The sequence below is a fragment of the Panicum virgatum genome, chromosome 2N, assembly GCF_016808335.1.
Source record: "Panicum virgatum strain AP13 chromosome 2N, P.virgatum_v5, whole genome shotgun sequence".
NCBI lineage: Eukaryota > Viridiplantae > Streptophyta > Magnoliopsida > Poales > Poaceae > Panicum > Panicum virgatum.
This window is the reverse complement of record NC_053146.1, coordinates 2,743,817-2,770,025: the sequence shown is the minus strand read 5'-3', so window position 1 is coordinate 2,770,025 and position 26,209 is coordinate 2,743,817. Positions and strand designations below refer to the sequence as shown.

Here is a 26,209-nt window from a genome sequence, read left to right as displayed (position 1 = left end):
CAAGGTGGTGCCAAGTTTCTTCAATCCATTTTGACAATCTAGGTACAACAACTTACGGTGGTCCTCTAACAACTTCTGGAACTTCAACCTCTCCGTTTCACTCTCACAGTCTTCCTGCACATTGTGCAATGCCTGCCCCAGATCATCGCTGGGATCATTTTCTGCTACATCTACTTTGGGCTCTTCCATGGGAATATCGTCATCGAATGCACCGATTCCAGCATTCCCGGGAAAGTGGTCGTCAAAATCTTCTTCTTCATTGTCTTCCATGGTAACCCCCTGTTCTCCGTGCTTCGTCCAACAAACATACTTCTCCATGAAACCATTTGCGAAAATATGGCTGTGTAGGATTCTTGAAGATGAGTAATCCTTGTTATTGTTGCAATGAACACACGGGCAGCACATAAAACCATTCTGCTTATTTGCCTCAGCCATAGACAAAAAATAATGCAGGCCATCAATGAATTCTTTCGAACGTCGGTCAGCATTGTACTTCCATTGCCGGTCCATCTGCATTTTAAATAAATCGATTTGAATTCTTTACATGTATCGAATAAATAAAATATATCAAACCTAAATTAAACTAAATGTAACATAACATGAATAATTAAAAGATCTGCAATAACCATCATACATCTTGATTAATTAAAAGGAGTACTTAATTCATTACAGAACTTAACAAAGGAGTACTATACATGAAACTTAAAAATTCGGACAACAACACATAGGTTTTCAACCATCATTTTGTTGGAACGCAGAATGCTCTAACGGATTTCTTGCTGGCGCAGAAGAAGATGGCGAAGCTGAAATCTCCGAGTTTGGTGGTGACGAACCGTAACGCCGCAATAAATCCTCAAGATCAAACGGAGGTTCCTCGCCCCTTGCCATGCATTCTCTATATTATTTTTCCAAATAACGGAGCGCTGCCCTATGAAAAGTACTAGGTTTTTTGGACCGATGACCTACTCGAGTTGTGCCCTTCTCTCCAGAAGGACAACGATCACCCCCACCGGCGCCACTCCCTCCAGCTGCTGAAGCCATATTTTACTGAAAAATACCTTTATTTTCCATAAAATTATAAATTCTTACTATTACAATGCAAATATTATTTACTATTACAATTACAATGATCAGATTAATAACTCTTGCAAATAACAATGAAATCATATAAAAAAGACGAAATGTATCATTAATTGAAAGAAATCTCTAATTAATTGAAAGAAATCTCTATAACTTCTAATTACTTTGACACCCTTCGGTTTCAGGAATACACTCTTTTCAATATCCAGAAACCCTCTAGAAGAAAAAAAAACCTTTATTTCTGAAAATGTATATGTCAGTAACCTCAACCCTGCGGTGATGACACTGCCTTTCGGGGGGACACGGTGCGGTACAAGGATGTCACCAATCGGCCAGTCGCAGCACTAACATTTACGATTAATAGGCACAGCACTTGGCACAGGCAGCGTGCTCGTTGATATGCTCAAAGTACAACAACGGCCATGCTGACTGCGTCAAATACTGTCTTCTTATCAATCGGAAGTGCTGGTGATGCGACCAACCGATTCGCGACGTCTTTATAGCGCATCGTGTATCCCCGAAAGGTAGTGCCATCACCGTTGGATGGAGACTAACGACGTATACTTGTTTCGAAATAAAGATTTTTTTAGCTTCTAGATGGTTTCAATGTGAGCCTGAATAAATACATCACTAGAGTGTCAAAATAATCCATTCATAATACAAAAAATTCTAATATACTCATTTCATTAATTCATTCATGAATACAAAAATCAACTATCCACAATATGGTCATATATACAAGTACATCACATGAAGTGTCTACACGCATTCTAAAAATTTCTACTATCCACATACTCATCTAAATCTAAAAGAAAATCACACCTACATATACAATCTAAATGTCCAAGAAATGAACTAGCTACACATTTTCTCTATTTCTAAAACATGAAATGAGCTATACAAGCCAAGGAAGAAGAGAAAAACAAGCCACAAACCTTTAGCGCCGATGGATGGACGGGGAATCAAAGATCTTCACAAATGTGGTGAAGAAATGAGCAAGAACTCCTCTCTCCCAAACCAAAAACAGTAAGAACAAGTGAGCTGAATGGCTCGGGCGGGAGGAGAGGGAAGGGGATAAGGGGGCCAAAGAGTTTTGTCCCGGTTGGAGACACCAACCGGGATAAAAGGGGGGCCTTTTATCCCGGTTGGTGGCTCCAACCGGGACAAAAGGTTGCACGGGCCTTTTGTCCCGGTTGGAGCCATGTCCCTGTCCCCCCCCCCCCCCCCCGGCTGGCCCGGCTAGCCGTTGAATCCGGGACAAAAACCACCTGTTGTCCCGGGCCCAAAGGCTGCCAGGATAAATGGTCTGGAACAAAGGACTGTTCTTTAGTAGTGTCTTGTACACAGTAATTTACAAAAGTGATTTCTTGCTGCATACTAACTGGGCAAAAATTGATAATTAGTACAATTAGGGTGTGCGATATAATCAACAACCAAAACCAATATTCCACAAAAAAACCAAAACCAATAAATCTGGTAGTTCGTTTGGAAGATCACGCGAAGGCGTGATTTGCAGGTCTACAACTGACGACGTGATCGCCTGAGAGAGAACGGTCGCGCGCCTCTAGCATTCTGCCATGTCGGCGCCAATACCAAAGCCGCCGCCGCAACCATCAGTCCAGCAGGCAGCGGCGCCGGCGGGAGCATCAAGCAGGGCGCCTCCACCGGCGCTGCGCCCCTCCATCTCCATGTCCGGCCTGCCCGCGGATCTCGGCCGCCTCCTCGAGACCAAGCAGGGCGCGGACGTGGACTTCGAGGTGTGCGGCAAGGTGTTCGCCGCGCACAAGCTCGTGCTCGCCGCCCGGTCGTCAGTCTTCATGGAGGATTTCTTCGGCCCAGCCAAGGAGAAGGCCACCGGCAGCAGCCACATCCGCATCTGCGACATGCACCCCGACGCATTCGAGGCCCTGCTGCATTACCTGTACACCGACTCGCTGCCTGCGACGGTGACGAACGCGAGGGAAGAGGCCGCCGTGATAGCCCAGGATTTGATCGTGGCGGCTGACCAGTACAATCTCAAGGACCTGAAGCCAGTCACTGAGAACAAGCTGTGCGAGCACAGCTTCAGCGCAAGCACGGTGCTGCCGATGCTGGTGGTAGCCGAGCACCACCAGTGCTGGAAGCTCAAGGACAAGTGCCTGGAGTTCATCGCTGCTGGGAGGAACACGAGAGCGGTCATGGCGACGGATGACGTCGAGCGTCTGGCGAGGCGTTGCCCCGCTGTTGTCAAGGAAGTGCTCGCCAAGATTCTGGACGCAAGGGAGGCGACGCCAAGCAACCCTCTGATGGTCAGCGTAGATGTCTCCTACATTTATGCCTTGATTTTCATGGTGCCCTTGGGCTTATGTGTTCTGCTTCTTCATGTGTTATTCCGTTAAAATTGGTGATCTAGTTGTCGATCAAACTCCAATGGATCGGCACTTGTGTGGCTGATCTTTACACATAATGCCCTTTTTTACACTCTTTTTCAAGAATCAGTTCAGTTCCATTTAAATAGATAATGAAAAGAAAAATCCAGTACGCATGCATTTTGGCATGTGTATGTATTCAAAGTTTGTGATTCAGAAGAAAGGGAAAAAAAAGACCCAATTCAAACTCACGGTCGACTTAACCCTCCGCTCTCACCTTTCTCTTTTCCCCTTTTTCATTTTCTACCCTTTTTCATTTTCTCCTTCCTCCACCTTGGCTCGCTTCGTCTTCCGCCGGCAGCGCCCGCGCACTTGCCCCGGCCGCGCCCGCCGCCGCCTCCATTCCCCTCCGCACGCCGCACCCCCGCCTCCCTCCGGCGGCTCCCTCCGCCTCCTTCCGGCAGCTCCCTCCGCGCGCCGCACCTCCGCCTCCCTTCCTGGCGCCAGCAGCCAGCGGCGCCGGATCCGCGGCGGCAGCAGCGCGCCGAGGCGGGACCGCGGCGGCGCCGCGGTGCAGGTAAATTTTTTTTTTGCAAAAAATTTTTCCTGAATTTTTCTTCTGATTTTGGATGAATTTTTTTTCAGAGCTTTTTCTTTTCGTTTGGATGCATAAAAAAATTTTCAATGTTTTTTCGTTTTGAATGTAAAAGTTTTCTCCTCAATTTTTATTTGTTTGTTCTTTGAAATTTTTCCTTTCCAACTTTTCTCGTCAAATTTTTTCGCTTCCTCAAATTTTTTCCCTTGAAAACTTTTCAGAAAATTTTTTTATCACAAAACGATAAAAAAGTTACTAAAAATGAAAAAAAAAGTCGAAAAATCGACCGTACGGAGCAAAAGTTACGGTCGCCTGCAAACTAGCGAACCCCGAAAAAAGAATCTCTGAACTATGTGAGAACACCACTGCCGTGCCATGTCAACCCTTAACTGCCGTGCCACTACACGTAGAACTCAAAATTTCAGCAAAGGAACAAGATGGTCAGCTTGGCTCGGTTCTGCTGCCAATCTTGTGCAGCATTGATCTCTCTTTCTGTAGCATATGCCTGGAAGAAGTACTAGTAAGCTTCTTGGTTTAAGATAGTGTGCCGTTCTGAAACTCAAACTTGGTCAATTGACATGCCGTTCTGAAACTCAATCTGTCATCATTTATCAACATCTAGATCAATACCCTTACTTCATCAAAGGTGCCGACGCTTGATTACACCATCGCTTACAAGAACCATTACGCTTTCAACCTCAAGATCAGCTGCGCCCCGTTTTCATCCTTGATCATAAAACGACCATTCTACAGCTAGTTGCAGAACTAGACACCATTCAGAGTCTGATTCTAGATATACAGATGTACAATACCTGTGTTTGAAAGTTTCATCATAATGCACGAGTTGCAACCTTCTGCAATTTCCAACAACAGACAAATTGTACACCGTACTGCTGAAAAAAATTATCTGGAACACAAGGAAATATGCCCTCTTACAATGGTTTCGAGAAACACGCAAGCTCTCCATGTCGCTACAGGACAGAAGCCAGAGACAAGCAAAATGCAACTCGTTGCGAAGATCAAGTTCACAGTACTATGTGTAATGAAGGTGAGCTTCGTTGCGTTGCCCTCTCTTGCAATGGTTTTGACAAACAGCAACGAGCATGGACTGCTACGGCATGACCCACAGAAATAAGCAAAAAGTTACCTATTGGAGCCTACATTATTAAGTCCATACAGTATTAAATGTAGCAATTAAACATGAGCTCTGGTGGTCGGCGGGCGGATCCGGCGGCCTCAGGGCCGGATCTGCCGCTTGACGCGACGACGACGGCTGTGCGGCGGCGGCGAAGTACGGCGTCCGCGCGTCTGGTGGTCGGCGGCGCAGCGGGGCGCGGCAGAGGGTTGGCGGCCCGGCTCGGCGCGGCGCGGCGCCCGCGGTGTCCGCGCGGCTGCGGGCCTACGGCGTGGCGCCCGCGTGTCCAGGCGGCTTGGGCGCGCGGGGTGACCGGCGACAGCGCGGGCTTCGTGGCTGCCAAGCACCGGCTTCACGGTGGCGTTTCCGGCCCTCCAACGGCCGGTTGCGGTTGTGGGGCTGAGGAGCGAGGTGGGTCTGCAGCCTTGGCGGCGTGATGGTGCAGCTGTTTGGAGGCTGCGTGAAGGAGTTGGTCGCGGCTTGAGGAGGCATGACGCGGGCGTTCACGGCGGCGTTCACCTCCTTTTCTCCCCGTCGACGAGGCGGATCTACACGGTTGCACCGCCGCCGTGGTGGTGGGGCCGGGGTGGTTCCACTGCACGCTCATGGCACCGAGGTGGTGCTGCGGACTGCGACGGGCCATCCTTCCGGCGCAGGCTTCGCGGAGGTGACTGGGAGCAAGGAGCTGCCGCAAGTTTAGTCGTGCTCGTGCAGCTTGGATGGTGAACACTCCGGGCGAAAGCCTTTTGCCGGTGCTCTTGCCGGTGGCGATGGCGGCGGCACCCTCAGGCGTCGTTTCTCCCTGTTGGGGGCGCTATTATGGAGTCTCATGCCAGTTGCACGAGGTTTCCCTGGGTGAAAACCCTGTCCAGTCTTGGACGAGCGACGGCGGCGCCAATAGCGTGGCTCCCTCCTTGGAGGCGTCGCTTATTGGGATCCGGCTAGATTTGCGGCAGTGTTGGTGTTGCTGTTGGTGGGGGTGCCGCCAGGGTGGTGGTCAGGGTCGATGTCCCAATCCGACCTAGGTAGAGGTGGTGGGTCGTGTCTCTGAAGGCTTTGAGTTTGCACATGTGATGCAGGTGTGATTCCGGCGGCAGCACAGCAAAGGTGGGGTTTTTGGAGTGGCTCGGTGGCACTTTCGACGGCGAAGCAAACTCGGATCATTGGAGAGTCCAGCGGCGGGAGTGGCGAGGCCCCATGCGCTTTAAGGTGGTGTCGAGGAGTGGTGTGCGGCGGTGGATGTGGCGAGGCCCCACACGTTTGAGGCCTGGGTCGATGTCCCAATCTGACCTGGACCAGGATCCGACGCGGTGTTTCGGTTGTTCGGGGTGTATGGTGCGGCAACGGTACTTCGGCGAGGGGTTCTACATGGCAGTGACTCTTTTGGTGTGGTGCAGTGGGCTCCTCTACTGACTTTTGCCAACGCAAGGCCGGAGTTGGGAGATCGGCGATCGTGTGTGTATGACCTGAAGTCGACGGCAGCATGGTGGAGTCGTTGTGGTGACGACTTGGCTTGCAGCAGACTACGACGGCCAATCCTGCATGGCAGCAGCTGGTTGGCGTGGGACATCGTTGGGTACGGTGTGGTGGTTCTGTATGGAGTCATCATCCGTGTCGATGTCCCAATCCGGCCGTGCATTGTTTGCCTCTTGGAGTTGTGCTGTGTGGCTTGCATCGACGTCCCAATCCGACCAGCCTGAGTTGTTTGAGTGGAGTCGTGTTCGGCGCGGGTTGATGTCCCAATCCAACCCGCCGGCGTTGTTGTCGTGTGCTTCTTTTCTTTTTTCCTGGTTATGGCCTCCCAGGGCTATGTCCTTGTACTTTTTTCTGCTATATCAATAGAAACGCACTCGTCGAGTGTTGTTCGTTCAAAAAAAAACGAGCTCCATACATCGCTACACATAACAATCACGCAAGCTTCATTCATTCAGTCTACAAAACTGATGGATGCTGCATTGTACTGAGCAAATAACCACCAAAACCCATTTTGAGAGAAGTGAGCACCTTCAGCCCCTGCCAAACAGTCAACTGAAGTTCAAGCATGGCAGCAAGTACAATGTCAGGGACAATAAGCGGAAATAAAGATAGGAACTATTACCTTACTTGGTTTCCCCCTCATCATTTAGCATGAAGCCACTCCACAGTAGAGAGGTCTCATCTTTTGTGTCGGCCGAAGTGACGATAGTCACGTTGAATCCTCGGTTATGCTCAAAGATTTCAAAGTGATCTTCCAGTTCCGGGGAGAACTCACAGAACTCCGTCTCCATGAAGAACTTTATGGTGTTTTCCCGAATTTCGGCCCGAGAATCTAACATGGACATCACTGTCAACATTCTGACCAAGAAATTGTACATTGCATGCCCTCGGAGAACACTCTGTCGTGCAAAGGCATTGCCACTGTCTTTGCCAGCACCAATGAATGGATTGGTTCGAGCAGACTTTCTTGCTTTAGCAAAAGGGTCACTTTGTACCTCTTTGAATCTCTGGCCACTCAAAATCTCCATTGCCAATTTTCCAATTGGAACCCTCAAATCAGAACCTGCTTTTGGTGCTAATCTGATTTCATACAATCCAGGAACTTGCATGATATTGGCATGGTTCTGTTTCAGCAACAGATCCTGACGTAGTACATCTTCGTAATGGAAATGGAGTGGAAGCATCATGGCTGTTCCGCTTTTCTTTGAGATACGTGATCGATTACGCTTTGGTTTGGGTGCATCCAATTCCAAGATCATCTCTAAGTTCCCCACTGCTTCACTGGATGGTGCTGCATAATGACGAAGGCCCTGTGTAGAAATTTGTAATTACCTCAGTGAAAACATTGCCTTCTTATATATGCCTAAAAAATAAAGAAAATGTTGAATTACATGTAGGGTGATAGAATCAAAACGAAACAGAAAAAGGTGAGGGAGCAAGGACAAATCTTAACTTATTTTGTTTGTCTAATTTGATAGTATTGAACCAAGGAAAAGTTGTCTATGTCATTGGGCTGTGACCAGCAGGTGGGGCATATATAGTTCCCAAAAGCGTGCAGTGGCAGTCATAGATTTATCATTAGGGATATTTCAAAATGTAAGATGACTGCATTTTTAATTGGCACACTTGTGAGACCTAGGATTTTTGCAAGCGCACAACTAACAACTACACTAACTCTCTGCATGTCTGTTCTTGAAGAAACGACCGTGCTGATTCTGGCACCATGATTGGCTAACCATATGGGACCATGTCACAGGACAAACAAAGTGACACCATTGACGGTCAACAAGTTAAAAAAAATAATTCCACCATAGCAAAAAAAAGGTTTGCTGGCATCAGTTCTTACCTGTAATGCCTACTGGCTAGGACTTGAAAAAAAAAAACTGCTACCAGTGATACTATGGCACTACCAGAAACATGTGCTTGCAATTTTATTGTCTGGTACAACCAAAGTCCTAACTGTGACTGTAACTTGCTATAATTTCACAACTGAACAAGAATGCACAAGATATCCGCAGTGGTACATAACCCTTGAATGAACAGAATGAATAACAACTGAACAAGAATGCACTAGATACAACAAGAATGCACAACTGAACGGGAAGCTACTGTTATTCTGGTCTTACAATATGGAAGCAATATTTAGTACTAACAGAGAGCTCAGCTGACTATGCAGTGGAGTGAGGTCTAAGTCAGTTCCTCTTTTATGAGTTAATCATGAGACACAAGTATACGATGAGCTTAATTATACTACACAGTGATAAATTCTCCTGGGTCCCACACTACAGCAAGGTAAACCACCCATCAATCCAATTAGCTAACATAAACATCAGTGATAAACTACTTTTTTTTTGTTACACAGTGAGAAAATTTAGAAATGAAACTCTCATTGATTTTCAGTCGAGAGGAAAAAAGATATGATTGAGAATGTGGAACAAAACAAACAGAGCATATTTTCAGGGATCATGTTTCTGTGAGCATTGAGCCTTAAGACTTGCAACGATGCAAACAACCCCATAAGTTTGTTCTGTACCCTAAGTTTCAACCAAGGCCATAAGGTGGTTCAGTTCCTTGCTTGCAATGGTTCTCATGCTCATCTAGAGTAAAAAAAAATTGTGAGAGAATCAGTATTATTGGGGAAGTTCCAACATGCAGATGCAGTTGCCCATGTCAAATGTTTGAAGATATTCTACCCTGGAGAAGCTGATCGATCGGTCATTGGTAAAATTCCATCACAGGTTTGAGGTCACTTTGCTAATGCTGAAGGAAATGCTAGCATGGAGACTTTATGGTTTTACGTTTAGGCATGGAGATGGATAGTTTCACAGGCTGAATGGTGCCGATGACCACGAAAATAAAAATCATAATCTTTTACACTAGACAGGAGGGTCAGTTCTTTGGGTGCTACTTGTATTGATGATTTACACAAGTGAGACGGAGAAAATAGAAATCAGTCAATCAGTGCGTTCAATTTATGATCCCTCATAGCAGAGAGGTCTGCTCATTTCTCTGTTTGCTTGTGTTTATTGATCGATGGAAAGCTGGATTGTCTTAAAGAATGGATCACCAGTTTTGAACGAAAAAAAAGAAACATTTGACTAGTACAACTGCAGGAAGTGAAAATCAATCTACGACAACGAGAACCTGTCAATTAGAACGCACGGTACATTTCGAAATGCTCTCTCGCTTGACTCCATGAAGAAAAAATGAAAACCGATACCCCCAAACTCGCTCTCCTTGCCGCGCGAGTGAACTATGGGAACGCCGACGAGATCCTCACCTCCCAGCCAGCCACTCACCGCGGGGTGGCAACGGGGCGTCACGCGCACGGAGCTAGGGTTAGCGCAGGAAGCTGAGCAAGGGGGGTCGGATGGGGAGCGGACAGACCAGAGTGGCAGGGGCGGTGCCTCGGCTTCCAGGACCGGCAAAGGCGCCGGAGGGGTCGGGGACGCGGTGGCCGCGCGCCGACCGGGCCGCAGCGAATGCCACATCGCGCAGGAGTCGCGCCGCCATGCCGCCGCTGCTCCGCTCTTCTTCTTCCCGCTTCGGTTGAGTTGTTTCAGCGGAGAAGCAGAAGAGCCCTTGGGCTGCTGCCTCGGTGAGCCAAGTTTGGGCTATAGCGGGCCTCCGTCTGCGTGCGACAGCCCATTAGCACATAGAAAATTTTCATTTAAGGTTTACTCAGGCCTCCAGACCGGACAGGGCAGGCAGCCATCTCCATGTTTGCGCCTGCGGCGGCCCATTTTGCACATCTTAATTTCGTTTTCAATTGCCAATTGCACGCTAGAAAGAGGAGAAACACATCCTCCAAGTTCAAAAATCACCCAAAAATATTTGAAACATGCTCTCTATGCACAATTTTTTTGGTCACGTTGGAACACCGTACCGGATGAACGCATCAGACAACAACAAATTATACACAAAAGCGATGCGACGATATCAGGTGAGAAAAAAAAATCAGGAATGCCTGTGAAAAGGAACCGAGAAATGGGGGGCGCCCACCCTACACGCTAACGCTACACAACGACGGCGTTCTCGTCGAGCGCCGCCGCCAGCTCCGGCGCAACCTCCGTCGCCGCCGCGGCCCTCTTGAACGAGAACGAGAAGGACCCCTCCCCTCCGCCCCCGCTCCCGTGGGACCGCGCCGAGTGGCGCCGATCCAAGCTGTGCGCCCGGTGGTGGTGGTTCCCCTAGAACACGGACTGCGACGAGCTCCGCGACGACGAGCTCTGCAGCCGCGCCGAGTTGGACCGGGAGGAGCCCTGCCGGACCACCCGCAGCGGGCTCTCCAGGGCGCGCAGCACGTGTCGCGCCGACGGCCGCCGCGAGGGCTTGGCGCTCAGGCAGGTCTTGGCGATGATCACCACCGCCCACACCTCCTCCTGGTGGTCCTCGTCGACGACGAGCAGCGGGTCGATGATGCTCGTGATGCTCGCCTTGTCGCCGCCATTGATCTTGCTCAGCGTGCTCGCCAGCCACTCCTCGGAGGCGGCGGCGTTCGACCCGCTGATGCCGAAGTTGCCGGTCACCAGCTCCAGCAGCACCTTGCCAAAGCACAGGACGTCGTAGGAACAAGTGGCCGGTGGACCTGTCATGCCAAAGTTGCTCTAGAATTAATCCGTGGACATTGCATTTTTTCTAAATAAAGGAGTTTGTTCAGATTAACTTGGATTACAAAAAAAGTAGCAGCATTTGTGGAAGATTTACGCACCTGATGTGTGCTTGTCGAGAGACCTGCCACAAGAAAGCGTCAGATACCAACGTCAGTTACCAACTTCAGAGGAAAACACAAATGGTTTCAGGCACACAAAGGGTTGGAGACTTGGAGTTTGCTCAACAACATATAATAGCAGCAGAAGAGAGTGAACTACCAACTATCAGCCACCACCAAAAAACCAACACATGCCCGTAAAACAGAATCCCTTGGTTATCTGTAATCAGCAAACCGTAGCTACAGAATCTGAAATTCAGATCAATATCACCAAAACCGTATAGATGTGTCCTTGACTGGAAAAAAAATGGCATGCTCGGATGCCCCCAGAATTCACACTCCGTAAACATGTTGCTGCATCATTTAACTAAACTAGTGATGATAACATCAAGTATTGGCAATTTGGCAGACATCACAACCACAGTAGCACATACAACGGAGCCTACAAAGACAAATTGAGTAAACTCATATATATATGTAAGAATAAAGTGATGGTTATTGTAGGAATATAGGGTAGCAAAAACAAAAAATTTCTACCACATAAACCAGGATTACTGCAGTTATAGACCCCGGGATTACCACTAGACGCGCGGTTGCGGAACTTCTGTAGCGTGTCGGTGTAGTGCAGATAGAAGCCGGCAGTGCAGTTGCGTGAACCAACTCACGAACGGCTCGTCCTTGTGCAGCAAGCGCAGCACCTCCACGAAGTCCACACGTACGGGAAGAAGCGTCGCGATCCGGACTGCTAGGTCCGCGAGGGCGACCTAGGGCTTGGCGCACAGGAGGGGACGCGCGAGAAAAGGCTAGGGTTAGCCTTGGGTGCCCCCTTTCCTCTTGCTTTTATAGCCCCTGGGCGCTCCCTTAGGTGGGCTCCTCTTGGGCCCCACCTTGGGCGCCCCTTTTGGGCCTGAGAAGCCCATTAGTGCACCTAAGCCCAGTCTAATTTGGATCTCATCCTTATCAGTCTTCTTTCCCTTAAGTGTGTGATCCTATGGGCTCACATGCGAATAGACATAGCCCGAGTACTCTTACTCGGCCCAATAGTAGACAGCGGCCTCTAGCAATACATGTCAACTCCTATACGCACGCAAAGATCATATCAGACGAGCCGTCATAATGTCATATACATGTTGTTCCTTTTAGCTCACGATATTTGGTCTAGCTCCAAGCCAACCGCTCTTTCTCGATCCTGTGATTCGGAATCCTTGGTTAACTCTTAACCCCAGCATGGCCATGCATTTCCTGATCCGAATCACTCGAGGGGCCCAGAGATCTCTCTTGCAGAGAGGGGCAAATCCCATCTTGACCGACCATATCTCACAGCATGCTTCTTGACAGACCCGAAAGCCACCTTTATAACTACCCAGTTACGGTGTAGCGTTTGATGGCTCCTAAGTAAGTCGGTTCACATCTTAAGTACATACGACGATCTCAGGTCTTAGGACACAACGTACATATTGTGTAATGAGAAGTCATCATCTCGTGTTGGGTCAGTTCAGTCTCATGTCTCACATGAGACCACATTATTAGTTTGACATCTCCATGTCCATGACTTGTGAAACGTAGTCAATCGACTAATACATGTGCCAGTCTAATATTCATGTGTGTCCTCATATGAACTCCGACTAGGAACATTTTAGAATATCCATACAAGTAAAGAGTTTCACAAATACTTCACATAAGCATTAATCAATACAAGTTGTCATCCAGGGATATTCAAGGAACACTTTATTAACCATGAATACAAGGAAATATGATTGCCTCTAGGGCATATTTCCAACAGTTATTATACCATGACTTTTATGAGTATATTTATTTTAGAATACTCTTTATTTTATTCAGTAACCAAATCAATACTGCTTACATCCTAACGCCAAAAAATTAAGCCATTTAAAGAGTGCAGTTCTCGTATGCCTTATCTGAAAAGGGAAGAAAGGTGGTTCAGGTAGTAATCTTACTTTGACGATCTCAATATCCGAGAGAAGACATTCTGGCTTCCCCCACTTTGCTGAACGCATGTCACTCATGCTCCCAAGTCGCACTTCGTATTTATCATCGAGAAGGACACTGCTTGCTTGGATATCTCTACAATTGCAATGAAGAAACGAGTAGTCAATAAATCAGTGTCAACAGTGACATAAAGGAAAATTCAGGCATTGAGCATCATGCATAAGTTTGGAGGTATTCTTGTATAAACTAAGAAAACTTGAACTCACCTACTGAGAGGATAGCCGAGTCAAAATGATAGATGTTGAAACAATTAATGAAACAAAAAGGGTAGGAGGAACAGAAGATGACTACTTCTAGTAATGTCAAAGTACATTAAGTAAAGATTCATTGAATGATTGATGGCATCCGCATAACATGAAGGTAAATTGTCAAATGCAAATGCAATTCTGTGATAGAGATTGAATGTGATGGCGTACTTGTGCAAGACTTTAGTAAAAGTAAACAGAATGAAGATCCAGAAGAATGCATAATGAGTTCAGATAGACATACATACTAGCAACATTTCTTTTCCAACAAAAAGAATTACAAGGAATGGCTAATCACACCAAAATGTTTTTTTTATACTGGGTTGCTTCTAGTCAATATACAGAGATAGAGCATATTCAGTCTACTTAAGTGATACATAAACAAAAGACTGATGCATAGAGAAATTCATTTTGTTCAGCAGTAGTGCATCGATAACATTAAATGCATTGGTGTCATCATAAAGGCAACAAAGGGGACCCCCCTAACAATTATAAAATTAAACGATTATACATTTTTCATTGTTCCTAACTCTTGTGGTCTTTGATGTAACTGTCACCTTAATTTGCCAATAGGATGCCGAAAACTGAAAAGGAAGGCATCTGGATCTGGTCCTTCCATGGTGTTCTAGATTATGATCAAAGTGTTGGGACAAAACAAAACTAGGACATGGATGAATAATGTTTTGAATACTAGGCTGTACCAAGGAACAACAGCATATCATCGCAGTACCAAATGGAACAACTACAAATCTGGATCATATAGAAAGGCATACCTGTGCACTAATGGCGGGCTACACTCATCATGAAGGAAGCACATAGCCTCAGCCACGCCAGTTGCAATCTTCAGTCTAGTTATCCAATCCAGCGAGGGCAAGCCATCTGCAGTGTCTACAGGATTCTTGTGTAATGCATTGGTCAAGTCCTCCATTGAATATGGGCTCAGTTTCAAGAATTTGTCTTTGATTCCGACGCATGTACATATTTATATATAAGGAATGGATGGAGCAATCAACAAAATAGCTAATGCGAAGACTAAAAGCACTACAGAGTTCTCAACTACCATCATAATGCATATATTTCCAAAGTTGGCTGGCACAAGCAAAGGGACCAATCAATTCTAAATTTAATTCATGGCTTTGATTTTTCAGTTCCTGCTTTAGCAATCACAGTCACAGTCACAGCGGTGGTTGGTATTTCATTTACCGGCCATGGACAAGTATGAAACCTTTTCAAAACTGATGGTAAATGAGGCCTGCTCGATCTTCAGATGCAACTCACTCCTAAAAATTGGAACCCAAGGAAAATAATTAGAGTAACCAAAGCGCTCTGGTATGCGTGGGTTCAAGCTGTTTTGCAAAAATAAATTAAAAGCGATGTATCACTCTCAAGTCTGAACTACTCATAGGCAGAGTCAGCATAGCACTCTGAACTTCAGTAGCATCTGTGGTCAGAGCATCCAATGCTTTTTGTCCTCTACATCTGGCCATGGTCATGGAATGAGTAGAAGCTTATCCCGCAGCATTTTCCCCTTGCCTTGATCTGCACAAGATTGACGGAGCTACAGACTAGAGATGAACTGGAGGTCAGGGCTCTGAACAACTCTACACCAGCAACATTCCTATTGCCAACAATCATCTGTCCTACGAATATAATCCTGCAAGGAAACAACCCTACCACCACCATTGACGACATGCGAGCTCTAGATATTACTACTTGTATCACCAGAGTCGCCGAGGGGTTCGCCGGCGACCGGTCGAGCCGAGGGCGAGGCCGAGCGCGCGAGGAAGAAGAAAAGAAAAGGTCCAAGGATCCTCGCTTCCCACCCTACCCTACGCCGCAAATCGTAGCGGCATATATCCGATCCGACGGCTCCCAGACCATCCAGGGTGGACGGTTTTTGATTTACCGTCCACCCCGGACTGTATTACCGTCCGCCCCCTGCCCCTCGCCGCCGGCCGCCGACTGACATGATCGGTGCAGCCGCGTCCTTCTTTCTGCCCTCCACCTCGAGCTCCCCGATCCTTCGGCGAACGTGCTGTTGGATGAGCGCTCGTGGCTCGCGGTCGTCGGCTTGCTGGGCGTCGGAGCTCGGGCGTCTCTCGCCACCGCCGCCGACCGCACCATGCCGGCCGGCGTGTGCCCAGACACCATCACACCTAGGCGAGAGCTTGTGCCAGATCAACAGGGGCTGAGCCGAACGCCATCACGCGTCTCCAGTCATGAGCCATGAGAGCTCATGTGCAAGTGAAGGCCTTCTGCGTATGAATCAATCTGCTTGAGCTCCGTGACGAGCAAGCGCTCTGTGATGCGCTGCAAATCGTTCTCTGAATCTCTGTCCAGATAGAACCTTCCTCTGGGAGCGGGTGGTGCCGACATGCTGGTATTTTGGCTTTAGGATGTCCACGTTGTATCTGAGAAGTGCTGGAAAGTCGGCAACCATCTGACCGAGCACAAAGTGGTAGATACCCAGTGACCGGAAGTACTTGACGCTAACTTCTAGCTTGTGTGCAATACTACAGCCCAGGAGTTGTGGATCCAGAGCAATAACCTTTCCAATGTCATCCTGTTTTTACTCCACCTTTTGTCAACAGGAATATAACCTTTGGTTTGCACACGTGTAAGACAGATGGGATAGTAGAAGGAATATGTAAAAGTAAAAAATCTGGAAACAAACACACCATTTATATCTAACACATTTAACTGAAAATATGTTGCCAAAGTCTTTTTTTAAAAGGAACAGGAGGGACAAGCCCTACTGGATATAATCAATGTATGAAATATGAATAAAACTTTATTTATGTACAAAGGAAAAGAAAAGGAGAAAACGAAATTTTTGTACACAATTTTCTACTAAAAACCAAGTATTGTAAAAACAAGACAAATTGAAGCAATAGTTACAGAAGCCAAAATGAATAATAACTTGCAGAAGCCAAAATGAATAATAACAAGATATGAGAACACACCACTGGGCGTATTTTCTTGTACAGGCTATAAGTTAATACAGGAGGGAACTTCACAAGCACATTGCCGATTGCATCACTCCTTACACCAATATCTTGTAGAAATTGTACCTGAAACAGATGTTTGCATAGAGGTAGAGGAGTCAAACTACCAGACTTCAGAGCATTAAGATCTATAAACCCCAGTAGCACACTGTGCAGAAATAATTAAACACTTAGTCCTATTGGAGATTTAAAGAGGAAGTCTCACAAATCAAACTATTTTCAAGGAGGAGCTTAGATAATCATAATAGTTTTCTTTGAATACCAGAAGTTGAAAAGCGCATAACAGCTAAAAGATGCAAATATATTTCAAAGCAAGTACGAAGTTACCTTTGGTGCTATCACTGTCTCCAAATCAAGACAGAATATTGTAGGTTGGACCAGCAGCATTCGCTTCATGCCATCCCGTGAAACATTCAAGTGATACAGATACTTCACAAGAGGCTTCCACCTTTCTTCAATGCTACAGGCCATGAGTTGTGGCTTGAAAGCCAGTAGCCTCCCAAGTTCTTCGTTGCTCAAACCAAACTCTTTGAGATATTGAACCTGTGACCCAGAATGATATTTTGTTAGCAACTAGAAAAATAGAAGTCAAGGAACTGAATGTAATATCTAAACTAACTCAGTAGTTATCAGAGACCTTCCAAAAGTAACAAGGAGGGTTAATAAATGAGTTCCTTACTTCTTTATCAATTCACACTTCAAAGTAGATAAATTATTTCATATGGAACTCTCTAGACATAAGACCACATATTGCTCATCAGCACATTGATGCATCATATTAGTATGAAAGACATACTGCGACTCAGTTTTATTCACCCTTTTTTCCCTAGAGAACAAAAATAAATAGAGCTTCAACCATTCTGAAGATCAACTCTTCTTTTCGTAGCAATGAACAAAAAATGAACTGCATAAAAAAAAAGAGGCTAACAATCCTGCCAATTTAGCATGTGCAACAAAATAGCACAGAACTTAAACTAAATGTAAAGCAAACACCTTACTGTTCATCTCTTCCAAGCTTAAAAATCCAAGAACTCTTGGATAGTCATAGACCATAGTGCCAAAATCCTTCTCATCCATTCCCATATCCGTATAAAACCTCACTCTTGTCTCCAGCTCATCCATGGACAGATTCAGCAGCTGTGGACATCTACTGACCACATAACCAATCCAGTCTCTCCTCACACCACAGCTTTCCAGATAGTCAATAATCTCTTCCAATTCTTCAAAGCTTCTGTTCAAAAAGGATCCACCATTGGCAAGGACACGTCCCAAAAAATCTCCTTTTACATAAATTGACCTCAGCCACTTTATGATCATCCTTACTTTCCCCAAATCACCAGAACACGCACAAACTACTTTGGTAATTTGGGGATATGTCATCGCATTGTGCTTGAACCACCTAAAGTATGCAATGTAATCATCTCAATTATAATGGAGAATTGCACGTGTATAAACTATAAAAATTGCAATTTATGATTGGCAATGCATCTGGTAGTGGAAAATAAACCGAGGAAAAGCTGGGATCTTTACTTGACTAGCTCGACAAGGCCGGATTCCTGGATGTACACCTTAGCCTCGACGACGATGCGGTCCACGAACGGCCCCATCCGCGCCGTGAGGTTATTGATGTACGTCAGGCCGCCGACCTTCCCGCCGCTGAGAGCGGCCACGAGCACCTCAGCGGCCACCGCGCGGCGCACCTCCAGAGCGCGCCGCAGGACGGCATCCTCCGCCTCGGCGAGCCCACCGGCGGCGGCGGAGCCTGTTGGGGTGGAGACGGATCCCGGAAATCGGTGCTCCCGGCGCGGCGCGAGGGAGGCCCCCTCGGCGGCGAGGAGGGCGGCGGAGGGGGCTGGTGCCAGGGGCGGGAGGACCGGGTGGGTCGCGGTGGTGGGGTTCTGGAGTCGCGAGGCGGCGACGAGGGAGGGGAGGCGAAGGCGATGGCGGCGGCGGGACGAGGGGTCGGGGGTGCGGAGCGGGAGGTGGAGGCGGAGATGGGAGTGCGGGAGAGCGGCGGCCATTGGAGTGGAGTGGTGGAGCTCTATCCACTTTGCCTCTTTGGTTTGGGGCCTTGGGTCCGCGGGAACGATTTTCCCAAAAATGAATTATTGCCTGTAAAAAGTTTAACATTTCAAACAGACTATGTAAAAGAATTGGTGTTGGCATATCTAGGAACACCCAGATATTTTAAGGAGTTCTGTCTTTATCCAGTATTTTTTTTCTTCCTACCTTCTCTTATCCTTTTTCAACTTCATCGAGATTTCCCGACTATTATCCTACAACTTCTATTATATTTTCTATAAACTTAGTTAGAATAGTTTGACCTAGAACAAACTTACTTATATTTTAGGATGCACGAAGTAATAAGTGAAATAAATCCACTTCATTCTCTCATATAAAATAAGGTATAAAGAAAAGTATGGCAGAGGTTTAAAAAAAGTATAGCGGAATAATGCTACAGCAAGAGACCTCTGGATTTAGAGCCAAATTGAGAGTCCCTCCCAATACAACAACGTAAAGTATCAACCGAGATACAAAAAGTAACAAATCAAAGGAAGTAGCTCGGTGGGAGGTGGGTGGAACAGTCGGCATGGGTTGTGGGCGAAGCGGCCAGTGGTGGGTCGCCGCCGAGCGCGGTGGCAGTGGTTCGGGGTTGAGGAGTTTCCATGGCCGGTGGCTTTAGAGAAATGGTCGTGGGCAGCAGCCGGCCCGGCGGAGGAGGTGGACATGAGCGGCAAGGCCAGCACCGCCGGCACCACCGGCAGGGTGGTGGAGGACCCCCGGTGGGTAGGGTTAGCGGCGGCGGGGGCGAGCAGTGGAGGCGGTCAGAAAATCGATTAACAGAGGCGGTCAACTTTAACGTGACCGCCTCTGTTAATCGTCATATTTTCATAGGCGGTCCATTTACAACAGCACGCCTCAGTTAATGGGCCGAGCCCATTAAAAACCCATACCCCAGCCAAACCCTAACCAATCTCTCTCCCTCACTCTCTCTCTCTCCCCCCTCTCTTTCTCCCGCAATGGCCAGTGCGGTGGCGGATCCGGCCCGCGCAGCCTTCAGTGCGGCGGCCGGAGCCAGCGCGGTCTCTTTCTCCCCTTCCTCCTTCTCTTTATCTCTCCCTACCTCCCTCTTTCTCTCTACCTCCCCGCGCCGCTCAAGGCCGGCCTCTCTCTACCTCTCTCTCTCGCGGGCGAGCGGCTACTCAAGGATGGGGGCGGCGCAAGCGGCATTTTAGTTGGTCAAATTTTATTAGCAAGCACCTAATTACTGGATGTAAGTTTATACCAACCCACTTAAGCATCTAAACATAAAGGATCCAACATTATAAAGCCATAGCACCACATATTAAATTATTCTTCAAGTTCAATTATCATGTGAGGGTCCAGGCCGCTCTTGATTGTGAGCACGGCTGATATATCAGTTTTACAGTCTGCAGAGGTTGTACACTTTCACCAAAAGTTGTGTAAAAGTTCAAAAGAACTTTGGACCCAACCACACTGTGCTGATCAAGCACAATACCACACTTCCAAGGTGTGATTGCATAGGGATGCGACAAGTCATTTACAAAGATTCCCTAGTAAGAAGTAGTCCGCTATGGTTTCCGGAGCAGTAGCAGAGCATAAACCTACCTAATGGGCATAGTGTCTTTGCAAAGCCCACTTCCCAAGAGGACCAGGTTATACCCTGCGAACCGCCGCCCCTCTTGCCCTTTCAGTAAGACCGCTTCAAACTAGAGTCTCTAATTAATCAGCCAAGACCAGAGCCATGTGGTTCTTGTGGTTCTACTGTTTTCCTGGGTGGTTCTCCATGTTCCAATTAAAGTCATATAATCTTGTAATTAACCACAATATAACAACATGAATAAAGCATGATTAACATTTCTCAAAATATTATGATATCACAATTCCCAATGTTAAGAACATAAGCATTTCTACCCAACAGATACATTAAATCCGGTGTTCAAGGTTTTAGGGTAAAAGACTCGGTAAAGTCCTTAATAGGTGTCCCATCAAATTTATGCAACTCAGCAATAAAGTAAAGTGAATTATCATGCTACTATTGTGACAAAATGGAATATATAGGGGGAGAAGTCCACTTGCCTTCCTTGACAAACTGTTGTTGGTCTTCTTCGAACTGCTGCTCTTGATTTCCCTCGAACGGCATGTCATCTACACGATCACACAAGCAAACACATGCACAAAATAAGGAACAATACATAAAACAGTAAAAATAGAGAAGGAATGGTGATAAAGCTGTTGTACGCCTTGCGAGGATTGCGTGAGCGCAAGGATCGCTGAAATCGGAGTTAAAACGAGAAAGATATGGCTAAAGCAAGGTTCCAGGGGCTTTTTTTTAAGAAGAAACGGAACTTCCAGGGGCTAGATCTAAAGAAGCCAGGGGCTAGTATGAAATTAAACCTAAACATCAGGGATTAGCTTGCTAAATAGGGGTCCTTGGATGGTGTGTTGGATTTTGTAGAAGTGTAGGGGTGAAAACAGAAAGAAATGGACTTGTTTGTAATGACTTTTGAACTGGGATGGACTGCGGGTTGATTATCAAAAAACCCAGGGGCATTTTTGCAAAAGTGCCAAGGGTTGACCGATATCCAAGGGTATTGACTTGGATTTGATTGAATCCGATCCGTCGGTTCGAGATCCGACGGTGCGGAGGACGGCTTGTCGGCTCGGCTCAAAGGCTCAGCCCTGGCGACGGCTCAGGCGAGAGGCTCGGGGCGGTGCTGGGGCAGCTCTCCTACACACGCGGCTCGGGCAGGCGGCGCTAGTGGCTTGGCTCGGCTCGTGTGGGCGAACTCGCGGCGTACTGAAAGTGCATCTAGGCCCCTAGTGTGTTTTGGTGGATTGATTGACACCACGATTAAAGGACTAACTATCTTGTTAAGTATATGAGCAGAAATTGATTATCATAATTGTAATCTGTGTGATGTAATATATCAATGTTCAAGATAAGGCTCATATGACAAGATGAATGCTATGACATGTTCTAGTATGAGAATATTAACAAGCAACGGTTATCAGATAAATTGAGATATGAATCAACGATGAAGAATTTAATCGTATATCCAAATAAAGCTTGTTGATATATGTGGTACTCAAAGTGACAAGTCAAGGTATTGTGAATGAGACAAAGGTGTATGCTTAGGCATAGTCTCACATTTGGAGAAACTTGTCACAAGAAATACATGAGATAGTTGATGATCAAACAAGCATGAAAGAAATGATGTTCATTATAATGGCAAAATCAATGTGAGTTCAAGAGGGCTCTTGAGAATAAATGGATGGGATCGAAAGGCGTGTTTCTAGAGGCTCTGTAAGCAAAGGCTTGGCATGAGCAAAGAAACCAATAATGATCTAGTCTATGAATTCTAAGAGACATAAAGAATTTTATATTGACAAGTGTCATTCATTAGAGAAGAAAAATTGCTTGTGAATCAAAATGGATTTCATTGTGTGTTAAATGTGATACAAGACTATGTGAAGCTATATATGATGCAAGGATGAAGAGTTGGAATTCAAGAATGGGTTTCTAGGAACTAAGCTTGGAGAAAAACAATTGTGGTTGTGCCGAGGAACCGATGCTAGGGTGACGAAATGTTCTTTGGGTTCAACTTGAAGAATCTTGATCATGTGTGGTGTTCATGTTGGCAAGTATCAATCTTTCTAGAATCTTATTGTGAAGACGATGACTTGAACTAGAAGTGGATTTCATTCAAAGAATAAAGTTCAAGGTCACTAGCTCAAGGAAGACGTGCTTAAAGTAAAGAAGCCAAGTTGGATGCAATCCTCAAATTGTGATTGATCAAGGCACGGCATAAGATGAAAATGAGAAGCTCAAGAAATTGAAATATAATTTATCTTTGATCTTGAGTTTAGGTATGCCATTGAAGTGTCCCCTCAAAAGAGAAGACTTAAGAGTGATACATTATCAGTCCCAGGAGGCTGATAACACTTTTATTACATCAGATGATACATCACCGTACACCTCTACGCGGAAGTGGGCAGTGAAGCGCCACTATTGCAAGGATTATGACTAACACCCACACGACGATATTAACTACGAAGAGGGGATCGTCAGAGTCTTGCGCCATGCGGAACCTCCTGCGGGTGACCCTAATCCACAGGCAAGGTTGGGTGCAGGACGGAACCTCTACTCGACGTCTTGGGGAACGAAGTCTGGATCTTCCTCTGTAAAAATTTAAGAATGGGGTGAGTACAAATGTACTCAACAAGTCCAACCACACCCACGGAGGGGTATATACAGAATATAATGCATAGGGTAAATCAAGGATAAGGCTAGGGTTTAATTTGTGGAAAGAGAATTTTTATGCAGGGCTTCATTTGAAAGAAAGGATTTTCAAAACAAGTTTCTGGTACCGAGTAACACGTAAAGTTGATCTACACAGGATCCCAGTTTTAAGTTGCTACCGGACTCCTCATCCGCCGTAGCACACGGCACAACTGCCGGACACTTTTCCAAAACAACTCACGCCAACCCATCCCAAAATAAACACTAGTTATGTGACCACACCGTAACTCGCCCAGTACCGTGGGCACGACTATTCGAATAGATTCTATACTCTGCAGAGGTGTGCAACTTTACCCACCTGGGGGTACCGCAGCTCGAACACCGTAGTGTCGGTGCAGATCCCAACAAAGCCATTACCCACCTTAGCTAGACCTGACTAGCCATCACGGGATCCACCAAGGGGTCATTGACCTATCACAGAGGTTTTAACTGGGGCATAAGTCACACAGAGCTAATCCCTTCTCCTTGATCACCCGCTGCTCTCAGCTCTCCTGATGGCTATCAGACTAACTAGTGGGGTTTATGCTAAGCCGTTGCCCATACAACGGTCGAGTGGTTTGCACGATAGTGGAGTTAGGTGAGATGAGACACCAACTCGGTCCTTAGTTGTGACAAGATGGATATCTCCCTTTCTTGCTCTGCCACACAGGCACGAGCACACCATTCGGCAAATCACACAGAAATGCCATTCATCCCGTCTAAACTCATCTTTCAAAAATTCCATATTTTCCCTTCCCACACACACTCACACGTTTTCTTTTTATAAAACAAATTGTACCGAGTTTAAGGTCCTAAGCGTTCTAGCAGCGATTAACGTCCAAACGCATTCAGACATTAATCTAGGTGGTCAAGGAATAGTTATAACAAATCAAGGGGTGGCTATCAAACCATGTTTTCAGCAGGCAAGACATATGCAATTTTATAAAACAGGCCAATAGGTTGTGTTTATAAAAACTGGGACAAAACATGCATCAAAGGGCGGGATTGAACTTGCCGTCTTCGAAGCCTTCCGGGAAGTCCTGCTCGAGGTACTGTCCTTCGGGTTCGGGGTTGCGGAGCTAATCCTCGTTCGCTTGCTCGCAGTACTGCTCGTTGATGGGTTCTCCCTCGTTCACACCATGATCTACGGCGCATACAAACAAACACACAATCAAGAAAAAGAAATAAAAAATTTATCGTTGAGCTCGATTCGGAAACAATTAAGATTTGGGGATAGGAATAGTATTTTTGTACGGTTTCCTAATGGCATGGCCAAAATTATGTTATGAAAGGCGTGGTAAAGTTTCAGGTCGATCGGGAGTTGTTTGGCGCCTGAAATGATAGGTTAGAGAGGGATTTAGGGTTAAATCGGGACTCAAGGGCCTATTTGTAAATATTTTCTAAGAGTGGAAGGGCTTGATCGTAATTTCTGGAAATATCCGGGACATACTAAAAAGGTGTAGGGGTTTATTTAAAATTAAGTATATATGGTGGGAGGGTTTGTTTGCAAAAAGGAAAACAGGGAGGGCCTTTTTGGGAAAAAGGATTATAAAGGGTGGGGTTCTTTAGCAAATAGAGGGAAGGCGGGGGTCTTTGGGCAAAAATCCCTTCTCCTTCCTCTCCCCACGCAGAACAGAGGAGAGGGAAGGGCGCTCGGCACCGGCGTCGATCCCGGCGCTCTGGGGGATGGTGGCGGCCGGGGACGAGGGCAAAAAAGAGAGAGGACTGAGGGGGTTCGACTCCCCCTCTTACCTCGGCTGGGGTGGAGTGTGGAGGGCAGGCCACGAGGACCGGCGGCGGCGGCGCTAGGCGGCTCCTGGCAGCGGCGCTAGGGAACTAGGGAGGCGGCAGGCGGTGGTGGCCTGGGATGTGGAGCTCGAGGGCGACGCGAGGGCCCTTTTATAGGCGAAAAGAGGCGGTGGGGAGGAGGGGGCCGCGCGGTGGCCGGCGGGGCGAGCTTCGAGGGCGGCGTTAATGGTGTGGGGGCGGCGCTGCCGGAACAGTCACGTCACCGGGGTGGTGTAGCACTGAAGCGGCGAGCGTGCCGAGGCGTCCCGGCAGGCAGTGGCGTGGTCGAGCTGCACAGCTCGGCTCTGCGCTTCACGGCGGGCGGCGCGGCGAGCGGCGTGGCGTGTGGCGCACGTGGGTGCAGTGCCGTGTGGGCGGCGGCGAGGGCGGGGCGGCGCACGTGGCTCTGCTCGCGGGGCTCGGGCGTCGACGCAGGCAAGCAGCAAGCGGCGCGGCGGTGATGGCGGCCCTGTGGCGCGTGGCGTGGGCAGGCGTGGCAGGCGAGCGGTGCGGCGGTGAGCGTCGCAGCGGGCGGCGCGGCAGGTGGCCCGTTCTCGTGGAGCACGCGTGCGCGTGGGCAGGCCGGGGCGCGCGCGCAGGGGCTGGGAGCGGGCGGCGCGCGTCACGTGCGGGCCGAGCGGCGGCGCGGCGAGCGGCTGCTCTGCAGCGCGTGGGAAAGGAGAGGGAAGGAAGGAGAGAGGGAGGGAGAAAAGAAAAGAAAAGGAAAAAGAAAAGGGGAGGGAAAAAGAAAAGAAGAAAAAGAGAGAGAGAGAGAGAGAGAGAGAGAGAGAGAGAGAGAGAGAGAAAGAGAGAGAGTGATTCGCTGCGAAAATTTCGGCAGCGACCACGACGTCGGACGGGCATGCACGGTGGTCGCGGGCGCGTGCCGCGGCTTTGGAGGAAAGCGGCATGTGCGGAACGAGGGGAACATAGTGATGGGTGGGGACTGGGGAAGATTTCGGGGAATTAGGGGTTTGAACAGGAAGGGTCGAGCCCAACGACAAAAAGAATTTTGAAAATTATTTTTGGCTTGTTATTTAAGTTGGTGAATTTTTGGGATGTCACAGCCGTACTATCAAGAGGGATGCATCATAATGGTCTTTAGTTTAGTCTCAGTGCTCAAATAACCCTAGTGAGTTGTAAGAGACACAAAAGCCTCACGTGCACAGTTTAGCTTTGCTACCAGGGCAAATCCGGAAGTTCCGGATTTGGCACCTATAGCACTAACGGCTAGTTGGTTTGAAAACTCGAAGATTTCGGGTTATAGGATCCGGAAGTTCCGGGTTCTAACTGTCACATAATGGCTAGTTTTGTTGGGACTAGCTATTTATACCCCTTCTCCTTGGTGGGCTGCTGTTTCAGGCTTTATTCTGTTCATTGCTGGTCGTCCCAAGAAGTTTGGTAGTCATAGTTGAGCTCTCCCCAACCTCTCTTTGTGAGATAGTGTGATTAGAGTATATCCTTGAGTTGGGTTGAGAGAGTGAATGCTTGAGAGCACTAAAGAGCACAGCA

The 26,209-nt window shown here is 47.4% G+C and overlaps 3 protein-coding genes and 1 pseudogene across 4 annotated transcripts; 1 reads left to right on the top strand and 3 right to left on the bottom strand.

Moving 5' to 3' along the window:
- Positions 1 to 2,657: 2,657 nt before the first annotated feature.
- LOC120659121 (BTB/POZ and MATH domain-containing protein 2-like) lies at positions 2,658 to 3,458 on the top strand. Its single transcript, XM_039937175.1, has one exon. The coding sequence runs from the start codon at positions 2,658 to 2,660 to the stop codon at positions 3,456 to 3,458; it is 801 nt and encodes a 266-aa protein (XP_039793109.1).
- A 3,514-nt stretch (positions 3,459 to 6,972) lies between these two features.
- On the bottom strand, positions 6,973 to 10,176 carry LOC120663025 (60S ribosomal protein L5, mitochondrial-like). 2 transcript variants are annotated; one of them, XM_039942061.1, is made up of 3 exons: positions 10,022 to 10,176; positions 7,257 to 7,944; positions 6,973 to 7,186 (listed from the first exon to the last, which is right to left on the bottom strand). In XM_039942061.1, exons 1-2 carry the CDS (start codon positions 10,145 to 10,147, stop codon positions 7,258 to 7,260), a joined length of 813 nt encoding a protein of 270 aa, XP_039797995.1. In that variant the 5' UTR covers positions 10,148 to 10,176; the 3' UTR covers positions 6,973 to 7,186; position 7,257. The 2 variants fall into 2 exon arrangements, with proteins under 2 accessions (XP_039797995.1, XP_039797993.1); XM_039942059.1 differs by having other exon boundaries at positions 6,973 to 7,171.
- A 289-nt stretch (positions 10,177 to 10,465) lies between these two features.
- Positions 10,466 to 14,392, bottom strand: LOC120663026 (glutamate receptor ionotropic, NMDA 2D-like). The gene is made up of 4 exons (XM_039942062.1): positions 14,374 to 14,392; positions 13,304 to 13,430; positions 11,346 to 11,368; positions 10,466 to 11,222 (listed from the first exon to the last, which is right to left on the bottom strand). Exons 2-4 carry the CDS (start codon positions 13,370 to 13,372, stop codon positions 10,592 to 10,594), a joined length of 723 nt encoding a protein of 240 aa, XP_039797996.1. The 5' UTR covers positions 13,373 to 13,430; positions 14,374 to 14,392; the 3' UTR covers positions 10,466 to 10,591.
- Positions 14,393 to 15,866: 1,474 nt separating this feature from the next.
- Positions 15,867 to 18,641, bottom strand: LOC120659119 (annotated as a pseudogene).
- Positions 18,642 to 26,209: the final 7,568 nt, after the last annotated feature.